At 39.1% G+C, this 11,821-nt stretch overlaps 1 protein-coding gene across 1 annotated transcript in view; it reads left to right on the forward strand.

Moving 5' to 3' along the window:
- Positions 1–11,516, forward strand: part of LOC127617487 (F-box only protein 11-like) — a 41,290-nt gene extending 29,774 nt beyond the window's left edge. The window contains exons 14-21 of the mRNA XM_052089464.1: positions 4,264–4,349; positions 4,581–4,657; positions 4,787–4,930; positions 5,038–5,148; positions 5,577–5,684; positions 8,646–8,754; positions 8,852–8,950; positions 9,881–11,516. Coding sequence (XP_051945424.1) covers positions 4,264–4,349; positions 4,581–4,657; positions 4,787–4,930; positions 5,038–5,148; positions 5,577–5,684; positions 8,646–8,754; positions 8,852–8,950; positions 9,881–10,010 — 864 coding nt within the window. The 3' untranslated portion in view covers positions 10,011–11,516. The remainder of the gene's footprint in view (positions 1–4,263; positions 4,350–4,580; positions 4,658–4,786; positions 4,931–5,037; positions 5,149–5,576; positions 5,685–8,645; positions 8,755–8,851; positions 8,951–9,880) is intronic.
- The last annotated feature ends 305 nt before the right edge of the window (positions 11,517–11,821 follow it).

An 11,821-nucleotide genomic window follows, 5' to 3' on the forward strand; every position in this document is an offset into this window, starting at 1 on the left:
GTTGTAATATAGTTGAGATATTATAAGATGTCTGAAGTGATTGAAATAAACCTATGTTGAGACATACTTATCCTTGGACAATAGTTTTTAAACTTTTTTTAAGAAAACATTAAAAAATGTTGTTACTATATTAATATTCAGTGTGTGTGTGTTTTGTATGTATGTGTGTATATATGTATGTATATATATATATATATATATATATATATATATATATATATATATATATACATTGAGGAAAATAAGTATTTGAACACCCTGCTATTTTGCAAGTTCTCCCACTTGGAAATCATGGAGGGTCTGAAATTGTCATCGTAGGTGCATGTCCACTGTGAGAGACATAATCTAAAAAAAAATCCAGAAATCACAATGTATGATTTTTTAACTATTTATTTGTATAATACAGCTGCAAATAAGTATTTGAACACCTGTCTATCAGCTAGAATTCTGACCCTCAAAGACCTGTAAGTCTGCCTTTAAAATGTCCACCTCCACTCCATTTATTATCCTAAATTAGATGCACCTGTTTGAGGTCGTTAGCTGCATAAAGACACCTGTCCACCCCATACAATCAGTAAGAATCCAACTACTAACATGGCCAAGACCAAAGAGCTGTCCTAAGACACTAGAGACAAAATTGTACACCTCCACAAGGCTGGAAAGGGCTACGGGGAAATTGCCAAGCAGCTTGGTGAAAAAAGGTCCACCGTTGGAGCAATCATTAGAAAATGGAAGAAGCTAAACATGACTGTCAATCTCCCTCGGACTGGGGCTCCATCAAGATCTCACCTTGTGGGGTCTCAATGATCCTAAGAAAGGTGAGAAATCAGCCCAGAACTACACGGGAGGAGCTGGTCAATGACCTGAAAAGAGCTGGGACCACCGTTTCCAAGGTTACTGTTGGTAATACACTAAGACGTCATGGTTTGAAATCATGCATGGCACGGAAGGTTCCCCTGCTTAAACCAGCACATGTCAAGGCCCGTCTTAAGTTTGCCAATGACCATTTGGATGATCCAGAGGTGGTGGTCATGTGGTCAGATGAGACCAAAATAGAACTTTTTGGTCATAATTCCACTAACCGTGTTTGGAGGAAGAAGAATGATGAGTACCATCCCAAGAACACCATCCCTACTGTGAAGCATGGGGGTGGTAGCATCATGCTTTGGGGGTGTTTTTCTGCACATGGGACAGGGCGACTGCACTGTATTAAGGAGAGGATGACCGGGGCCATGTATTGCGAGATTTTGGGGAACAACCTCCTTCCCTCAGTTAGAGCTTTGAAGATGGGTCGAGGCTTGGTCTTCCAACATGACAATGACCCGAAGCACACAGCCAGGATAACCAAGGAGTGGCTCTGTAAGAAGCATATCAAGGTTCTGGCGTGGCCTAGCCAGTCTCCAGACCTAAACCCAATAGAGAATCTTTGGAGGGAGCTCAAACTCCGTGTTTCTCAGCGACAGCCCAGAAACCTGACTGATCTAGAGAAGATCTGTGTGGAGGAGTGGGCCAAAATCCCTCCTGCAGTGTGTGCAAACCTGGTGAAAAACTACAGGAAAGGTTTGACCTCTGTAATTGCAAACAAAGGCTACTGTACCAAATATTAACATTGATTTTCTCAGGTGTTCAAATACTTATTTGCAGCTGTATCATACAAATAAATAGTTAAAAAATCATACATTGTGATTTCTGGATTTTTTTTTTTTTGATTATGTCTCTCACAGTGGACATGCACCTACGATGACAATTTCAGACCCTCCATGATTTCCAAGTGGGAGAACTTGCAAAATAGCAGGGTGTTCAAATACTTATTTTCCTCACTGTATATATGTATATATATATATATATATATATATATATATATATATATATATATATATATATATATATATAAATAGATGTTGCAGCCTAACGCTAAAATGATTGAAATTGTCAATCTACACTCCATACCTCATAATGACAAAACTTTGCATAAAATTTATTAAAATGAAAAACTGAAGTTTCACATTGACATAAGTATTCAGACCCTTTGCTATGACACTTGAAATTGCTGCATAATCCAGTTCAGGTTGAACTCACAGACTGATGTCGGGACGTTCTCCTTTAGGATTTTCTGGTAGAGAACAGAATTCATGTTTACCTCAATTATTGCAAGTCGCCCTGAAGCAACAAAGCATCCCCACACCATCACACTACCACCACTGTGGTTGACCGTGGGTATGATGTTCTTTTGTGGAATTCTATGTTTGATTTACTCCAGATGTAACGGGACTTCTGTCTTCCAAACAGTTCCACTTTTGTCTCCTCAGTCCACAGAACATTCTCCCAAAAGGTTTGAGGATCATCAAGGTGTGTTTTGTGAAAGTTCAGACGAGCATTAATGTTCTTCTGGGTTAGCAGTGGTTTTCGCCTCGCCACTCTTCCATGGATGGCATTTTTGCCCAGTGTCTTTCTGATAGTGGAGTCATGAACTGTGACCTTTATTGATGCAAGAGAGGCCTGTAGTTCCTTGGATGTTGTCCTTGGCTTTTTTGTGAATTCCTGGATGAGTCGTCGCTGTGCTCTTTAAGGAATTTTGGAATGTCGGCCACTTCTGGGAAGGTTAACTACTGTGCCAAGAGTTCTCCATTTGGAGATTATAGCTCTCACTGGGGTTCGTTAGAGTCCCAGAGCCTTTGAAATGGCTTTGTCACCCTTCAAACTTTTAGCCAATTTCATGCTGCAATAGAAGTTGTGTTTAGGTGTTGACTTGATTGAACAGGGCTGGCAGTAATCAGGCCTGGGAGTGTCTAGTCCAGCTGAACACCATTAAATACCAAATTCATAGATTTGGGGATTTTGTAACCGGGGCAATACTTTTTCACACAGCCCCAAGTGTATTTCGGGCTTCTTTTTAATTAAAAGTCCCGTATTGTAGGACTGTTGTTAGGCAGGTCCTTACCAGACATCACCGGCAACAATGTCGCCTATGGGCGCAAACCCACTTTCGCTGGACCAGACAGGACTGGCAAAAAGTGCTCTTCATTGAAGAGTCACGGTTTTGTCTCACCAGGGGTGAAGGTCGGACTCGGGTTTATCGTAGAAGGAATGAGCGTTACACCGAGGCCTGTACTCTGGAGCAGGATCGATTTGGTGGTGGATAGTCCGTCATGGTCTGGGTCGGTGTGACACAGCATCATCGGTCTGAGCTTGTTGTCATTGCAGGCGATCTCAACGCTGTGCGTTACAGGGAAGACATCCTCCTCCCTAATGTGGTACCCCTCCTGCAGGCTCATCTTGACATGACCCACCAGCATGACAATGCCACCAGTCATACTGCTCGTTCTGTGCGTGATGTCCCGCAAGACAGGAATGTCAGTGTTGTACCATGGCCAGCGAAGAGCCCGGATCTCAATCCCATTGAGCACATCTAGGACCTGTTGGATTGGAGGGTGAGTGCTAGGACCATTCCTCCCATAAATGCCCGGGAACTTGCAAGCACCTTGGTGGAAGTGTGGGGTAACATCTCACAGCGAGACTGGCAAATCTGGTGCAGTCCATAAATAGGAGATGCACTGCAGTAGATAATGCAACTGGTGGCCACACCAGATTCTTTCTTACTTTTGATTTTGATTTTGATATGGTTTGCTGCTGATATGAAAGCAATCGTGGAAGTGAACCGCTTGTAATGATGTATAATTTGCGTCTTTGCAGGCTCCAGATCACAATTATTATGGTTTATTGCATTTCTCATACCTGCTTGTCTCCAAATAAATCCCCCTCAGAAAGCAGCCACAGTGTTCCCATCTCTTGCAAAGCATCTACAGGCTCAAGGCAGACAAGCGCTAACATTCTTCACATCATTGCACATTCAATGCATCTGTGGCAGACACATACTAGTGTCGTTCTGTGCATGTAAAGTTTTGGTGGGAATTCCAGAGTAAGTAATACTTCAGTAACAAAGTGAAGCTGATGTCTTCACAAGTTGTTACATAATTACAGTGGAAAACTGCTGCCGCTTGTACTCACGTTGATGACGCAGTCAGACCACGGTTCGGATCCAAATATTATGATGTGAACAGAGACCAACGGGGGGAGGAAACAAACCGGTTTGGTCCAAGCAATTGAACCAAGTCTGAAAGCACCCTAAGACAATAGGATGTTTGAAGTGAACTTTTTCTAATGCTTAACTAAAATATTCAGTCTCTTTAAAGCGATTTAAAATCTGAGAAAGTGATGGATATTCTTTGGTGATGCACTAATGCATTATGTCTCTGTCTTCAGGTGGGCGTTTATTTCTATGATAACGGTCATGGTGTGTTAGAAGACAACGACATCTACAACCACATGTACTCTGGAGTTCAGATCAGGTCAGTGACATTTTTGCATCATGTAACCACATTTAGGAGTCAAATTGTTTGCAAGCGCAAGAGTAGCTTAAAGACATGTTTCAGCAGATATGTGCTGTTAATTACTACAGAAATTATGTTTTAAAATGAACACTTTAACCCATGATAATATTGTGTATTTTAACCTGGAATATGGCTGTAAAATTTCCTCAGCAGACACAGAATTGATATTATTTCGCATTCCTCTTGTAGAACTGGAAGTAATCCCAAAATAAGGAGGAATAAGATCTGGGGTGGACAGAATGGAGGAATCCTTGTTTACAATTCAGGTGAAATATCCTCTCACACCCTGTCATCGTCTGTTTATTCACATGACTTCTCAAAATATTCCTTCTGTTTTATGTTACCATTTATATATGGCTCTATCTGAAACCCCTGTGCTGTAAATGTGCGCTCAGGTTTAGGCTTAATAGAAGACAATGAGATCTTTGATAATGCCATGGCTGGAGTTTGGATCAAGACAGACAGCAACCCAACACTCCGCAGAAACAAGATCCACGATGGGAGGGATGGAGGAATCTGTATATTTAACGGAGGACGAGGTGAAATTTCCGAAAATCCCAGAATTGTTTGTTATTCGAAATTACGTTGTTAGTATATTCCCTATGTTCTCAGTAAGTTCTGAAACTTTAACGATGTGCTGTTGCAGGTTTGTTGGAAGAGAATGATATCTTCAGGAACGCTCAGGCCGGAGTTCTCATTAGCACTAACAGTCACCCTGTGCTTCGCAAGAACAGAATATTCGACGGTTTTGCTGCTGGTATGGTTTTACAAAAAGTTGATTCTGTTACACAACTTATACTTTACTAGTTATGTTTACTCATTCCGGCATTCCGGTAAAGTATTCTGCAGTCAAAATATTTTGGAATAATGAGCGCTAACTGTATAATTGACTGTTGTTGCTAGCAAGTGGTTTCCTGGCTGTGCTCTATCTTCAGTTCGTCTTCTAAAGCGATCAAATAATTTCAACTCCAAAATCAAAATTGCATGTTCATTTATATACAAATAGCCATGTAAGAAGCGAGATGATGTGTGTTCAGCCTGCCGTTATCACAAAATAAACTCTGGGTTGATACATGATGCTGATCACCCTGTCAGGGTTTATTTTGCAAAAACGACAGGCTGATGTTAAATGGTTAAATAATATTCGTTTTTATGACTAATTGTTAACATCTCTTCCTTACACAGGTATTGAGATTACAAATCATGCAACTGCAACTTTAGAAGGCAATCAGATCTTCAACAACCGTTTTGGCGGGCTGTTCTTGGCATCTGGTGTCAATGTCACAATGAAAGGTAAAATGGATACATTGCAAAACTATTTAAAGATGAACTTAATATATTACACCCTGAAGGCATTTTTGAAAGATGTACCTTCTAAATGGTGAACAGAAATGCTTAAATGCTTATAACTTTAAGGAAAAAGTTGGGTTAATTGCATGGATTCATTTGATAGAAAATCCTTTGGGTGGGGTCTGTGGCTCAGGTGGTAGAGCTGGTTGGCCACTAATCACAGGGTAGGTGGTTCGATTCCCGGCCCACATGACACCACATGCCGAAGTGTCCTTGGGTAAGACACTGAACCCTAAGTTGCTCCCAATGGCAGGCTAGCACCTTGCATGGCAGCTCTGACATCGGTGAATGTGTGCATGAATGGGTGAATGAGTCACAATGTAAAGTGCTTTGAATACCGCTAGGGTTAAAAAGGCGCTATGTAAGCGCAGACCGTTTACCTTTGATATAAGATTTGGAACAATTCTGAGATTTTCACTTTTAGAAACTGCTGAGAAAACTCACTAAATAGTTGTTGGCCAAAGTAGAACTTTTTGTTCCTTTTCCATTTTTTACATAATATATCTTAGAATGCAAATAAGAGAAGTCAGAAAAAAACAAGCTGTTCCCCAACATTTCAAGTGTTCCTGGCCAAAAACGTGTGTTGATACTAGACAGGAATCAAAAGTTACAGCATTTGGAATGCTAGTGGCCTTTCTTTACACCAAGTGTCCTTAATACCTCTCCGAACAAATATTCAGTTGTTTTATTGAACATTAAAACAGAAGAACTGAAAACTATAAATGCAAACGTCTAAAAAAATATAAAAAATACTTACATTTATATCAACAAATTGCCTAATAATATAGATCAACTGACATGGTCCTCTTATTCTATCACTCCAAAAACATGCGTTGTGCGCAGTCTGTTTATGCGCACTCTGACTCTGCTCACATCACGTGGGACACATGGCTGTTTCTAAATATGGATTCTAATACTCTACACATCCAATGATGATGATGTAATACATCTATGATGTGAAGGATCATGTTTCAGTCAATCAATCCCAGAGAAACCGTCACCATAGAGACGCCATCGCCAGCGATTAGCCACCTTTCCAAAGATATGCAGTTGAAGTCAGAAGTTTACATACACGTTAGCCAAATACATTTAAACTCCTACAATTCCTGACATTTAATCATATAAAACATTCCCTGTCTTGGGTCAGTTCGGATCACTACTTTATTATAAGAATGTGAAATGTCAGAATAATAGTAGAGAGAATGATTTATTTCAGCTTTTATTTCTTTCATCACATTCCCAGTGGGTCAGAAGTTTACATACACTTTGTTAGTATTTGGCAGCATTGCCTTTAAATTGTTTAACTTGGGTCAAATGTTTTGGGTTTCCTTCCACAAGCTTCTCACAATAAGTTGCTGGAATTTTGTCCCATTCCTCCAGACAGAACTGGAGTAACTGAGTCAGGTTTGTAGGCCTCCTTGATCACACACGCTTTTTCAGATCTGCCCAAATTTTCCATTGGATTGAGGTCAGAGCTTTGTGATGGACACTCCAATACCTTGACTTTGTTCCCCTTAAGCAATTTTGCCACAACTTTGGAGGTATTCTTGGGGTCATTGTCCATTTGGAAGACCCATTTGCGAGCTTTAACTGCCTGGCTGATGTCTTGAGATGTTGCTTCAATATATCCACATCATTTTCCTTCCTCATGATGCCATCTATATTGTGAAGTGCACCAGTCCCTCCTGCAGCAAAGCACCTCCCATAACATGATGCTGCCACCCCCATGCATCACGGTTTGAATTTTGTTTTTCGGCTTACCAATGGTCATTATGGCCAAATAGTAAAATGTTTTTCATTAGACCAGAGAACATTTCTCCATAAAGTAAGATCTTTGTCCCCATGTGCACTTGCAAACTGTATTCTGGCTTTTTTATGGTGATTTTGGAGCAGTGGCTTCTTCCTTGCAGAGCAGCCTTTCAGGTTATGTTGATATAGGACTTGTTTTACTGTGGATATAAATACTTGTCTACCTGTTTCCTCCAGCATCTTCACAAGGTCCTTTGCTGTTGTTCTTGGACTAATTTGCACTTTTCACACCAAACTGCATTCATCTCTAGGAGACAGAATGCATCTCCTTCCTGAGCGTTATGATGGCTACGTGGTCCCATGAGGTTTATACTTGCGTACTATTGTTTGTACAGATGAACGTGGCACCTTCAGGCATTTGGAAATTGCTCCTAAGGATGAACCAGACTTGTGAAGGTCTACGATTTTATTTCTGAGGTCTTGCTCATTTCTTTTGATTTTCCCATGATGTCAAGCAAAGAGACTGAAGGTAGGCCTTAAAATACATCCACAGGTACACCTCCAATTGACTCCAATTAGGCTATCAGAAGATAATTGTCTAAAGGCTTGACATCATTTTCTGGAATTTTCCAAGTTGCTCAAAGGCACGGTTAACTTAGTGTATGTAAACTTCTGACCCACTGGAATTGTGATATAGTCAATTAAAAGTGAAACAATCAGTCTGTAAACAATTACTGGAAAAATGACTCGCGTCATGCACGAAGTAGATGTCCTAAACGACTTGACAAAACTATAGTTTGTTAATATGAATGGTAAAAAAAAATTCTTTTAATTACTTAAAGCTAAGTATATGTAAACTTCTGACTTCAACTGTATAACACATGGCTGATCTTTTTTGTTCTTTTAAATATGATTGTTGTGATTGCAGTTATGAAAATAGAACAGTTCTACATAATCAGGAATATTTAAGAATTGGTCCGGTCCACTATATTCATTGTAAAGATAACAACACCTTTTTGTACAGATCAAGCAAGTGGTTGTTAATAATACCATATTTTAGTTTTTACGTTATTGGTGCCCCCTCTCGGCCTGGTACTGGGCATCTCTGGGTTTCAGAGGTTAATTACTAACAGTAATCTTCTGTCCTCTTTGTAGATAACAAAATCATGAACAATCAAGATGCGATTGAAAAAGCTGTGAGCAGAGGTCAGTGCCTGTACAAGATTTCCAGTTACACCAGCTATCCTATGCATGATTTTTACAGGTAACGTCTCTTCTATACACCCTTAGAAATATTTATGTTGGTGTCATTTTTCATGTAATTATTCCAGTTTCATGACTCATGTACTTTTTCCATACAGGTGTCACACCTGTAACACGACAGACCGTAACGCCATCTGTGTGAATTGTATCAAGAAATGCCATCAAGGACATGATGTAGAATTTATTAGACATGATAGGTCAGTCTCACATTCTATACATTTTGTTTGCATTGCATTTATTACTAAACAAGATTTGTTTACAGGGCAATCTTGTGAAAACACATACTGGTCATATTTCACCGCAATGCATAAGCACATTTCTACCCATCTCATGAATGCATTTTTTTTCCCCTTGAAATAAGATTTATTTAAGTTTGGGGGGGTCAGCATTATGGAAATGGGTCAGAGCTGTTTGGTGGTACGAGGGGGACCTACATGATATTAGGCAGCTGGTTTTAATGATGTGGCTGATCGGTGTATATATCATGGTAGTTTTTGTTCAGTGTTGGGTGTAATCTAATAACAGACTTATTATTGTTATCTAATTCATTTCATATGCACATCTGTTTGCATTTTGTGACAACTGAAGGTCATGCGCCCCCTAATGAGTCAATGAACAAGGAGCAAATGTATACATTTTGAATTTGTACAGCAAAAAAGCAAAGCTTTTCTGTGAAAATGTCTTTAGAAATGATCTTAAAAGTTATTAGTAATGAGATTACTTCATTGAAATTAGTAAGCTAGTTAAAATTTGATAGTAAATAGAGTAGTAATTTGTAGTGAATTACTTTTGAGTAACATTGTATTTGTTATGCTTATTTTAATCATTTAAAAAAAAAGATGGTGTCCAAGACAGGATTACATTTATCATAGTAAAATTAGATTTTTTTGCATTACAATAATGAGAAATTTGGGGCAAAAATAGCCTAAATATGGCCTTTGATTTCTTGATAGAAAATACAGTTACTTACGTTTTTTGTGTTTTTGTCGTCAAGTATGACCCAGACGTTTTGTCCCGAGATCCACCCTTACAGTTCTTCTGCTAACTGACATCTTAGTTTTTATTTTTGTTGCTATTGTTGTAATTGTATCTCTCGTGACCCTAATTGGATCTCTGGTTTCCTGCAGGTTTTTCTGCGACTGTGGCGCTGGGACATTGTCGAACCCTTGCACGCTAGCCGGAGAGCCAACTCACGACACAGACACACTGTACGATTCGGCCCCTCCTATAGAGTCCAACACCCTGCAGCACAACTGAAGCGGAGCGCATCAGCTAACAGACTCTATGTGCTCAGTCCAGTGCAGACGAGATTACACGCTAGAAATAATTCAATTTTATAAGACAAAAAAAAAACTCTTTGAAAAAGGAATTAATGCATTATTGTGTACACTTGCACATGTTGAGAGGAAACATTTCTATTTAAACAAATGAAAATACAAACATACCATTCTTTGCAAGCGATTGTTTCGAGAAATGGACGGTTGCGATACTCTTGGGCACTTGTATCGCGTACCAGCATGCCGGAAGGTGGTGACTCAGGATTTCTGGAGTAACGGATGGCGGATGGTTGAGAGTGCAGTTCTATACGAACCTCGCACAAGCCGAAGGTCTAAGCCATACGACAGATACGGCTGCTTTAAAACCAGAACCAGAGCGTATAGACTTGCAGTGCTTCCCATGCAACCGCGCTAGTGTATATGTATGGAAAAAAATGACCCAGCACTTCAGTTTTGGTTTGTTTTGTTTTTTTAAAGAGATGTAATTCAGTTTTGATTTTAATGCTTTCTCATGTAGTTTTGTATTTTCAAGCAAAAATCTTAAATGTACTTGAATGTCTTTATTTTATTAAGTATATTAATTTTGGAGTTGTTTATACCTTAGTCTTGCTGTTATTGTTCTCATGTCGCAGGGTGTACGTTCTTTCTGTGAAAGAGATTTGAGGAAAAAAAAAGATTGAGAAACACTAAGTATTCTCCAGCAATGTTTTGAGTTTGACAAACGTGATGTTTATGAAAAAAAATGAAGAAGAAAAAAGTGTTTTTACGTGGCTGGTTGCGCAACAATTTGGCCAATCCTTATTCATTCAGAAATGATTTAAAAATGTTAATTCCCGCCTGCTTATCCTGATTGGACAAAAGCAGGTTAAGTTTGAAACTGTCTTCGAGCTTGTGGCCATTGCATAAAAGACGGCAGACTTGTGAAAGCATCGCGTTCTCGTGTCATTTCACTCAGAATGCCACGAGTGAGGTGACATGCAAGCGGAAACAACATTGCTGGAGATGTTAAAAAAGGCTTCTTGCTCATTTGAAGCTCTGATGATTATCTGTACAGCTTTTTTGTGCCCCCCCCCCCTCTCTCCATCCATCCATCTGTATTTGGTGACTGTGGGTTCTCATACAGCCTGAATTGTATGCATGTTCCATGACATCTAGACTTAATATATTGTGAAGTACTCAATAACCATTATGTAGCTGTTAGTAATTAATCAAAAGGTTTAATTTCCTAGTCGAAGAGGAACGTGTTACATTTTTAAAAATAAACTTTATTAGATCATTTCAGTAGTGAGGAATGTTTTCTACATGAACATAAAATCTCATGGACTTGTGAACAGGTAAGCACTAAAACAATAAAACATTTTCCATTTAATGATTGGCAGTCATTCGAACCAATGTGGCGAACTGTTCACGATCAGCTATGGGGTCTTCAGCAAATGAGCACAATTTCCTGTTGAGACAAATTTTAATGCAGATTAAGCACATTGGTATATACATTTTTGTATAGAAGTATGGGAAATGGAAAAGTTTGTCTATAATTATTGGGTAGTCTAATAAGTCTGGCAAGAAATCTACCGAAATGTCATTTAACACAAAACTTTAAATAATTGAAAAAAAAAAGTTTTGTACTGCCTTTTAAATTACGCTTATTTTAATTATTGTAATGCTGTAAAATGTGACAGTAATGAGAAACATTGCTGGGAATAAAAAAAAAATGCTTATTTGCCACGAAAAATGTCTAAACAAAACAAACCCCAATGGTCCATTATGACCATATGACCTGAACATTTTTTG

The sequence above is a fragment of the Xyrauchen texanus genome, chromosome 24 (genome assembly GCF_025860055.1).
Source record: "Xyrauchen texanus isolate HMW12.3.18 chromosome 24, RBS_HiC_50CHRs, whole genome shotgun sequence".
Taxonomy (NCBI): Eukaryota; Metazoa; Chordata; class Actinopteri; order Cypriniformes; family Catostomidae; genus Xyrauchen; species Xyrauchen texanus.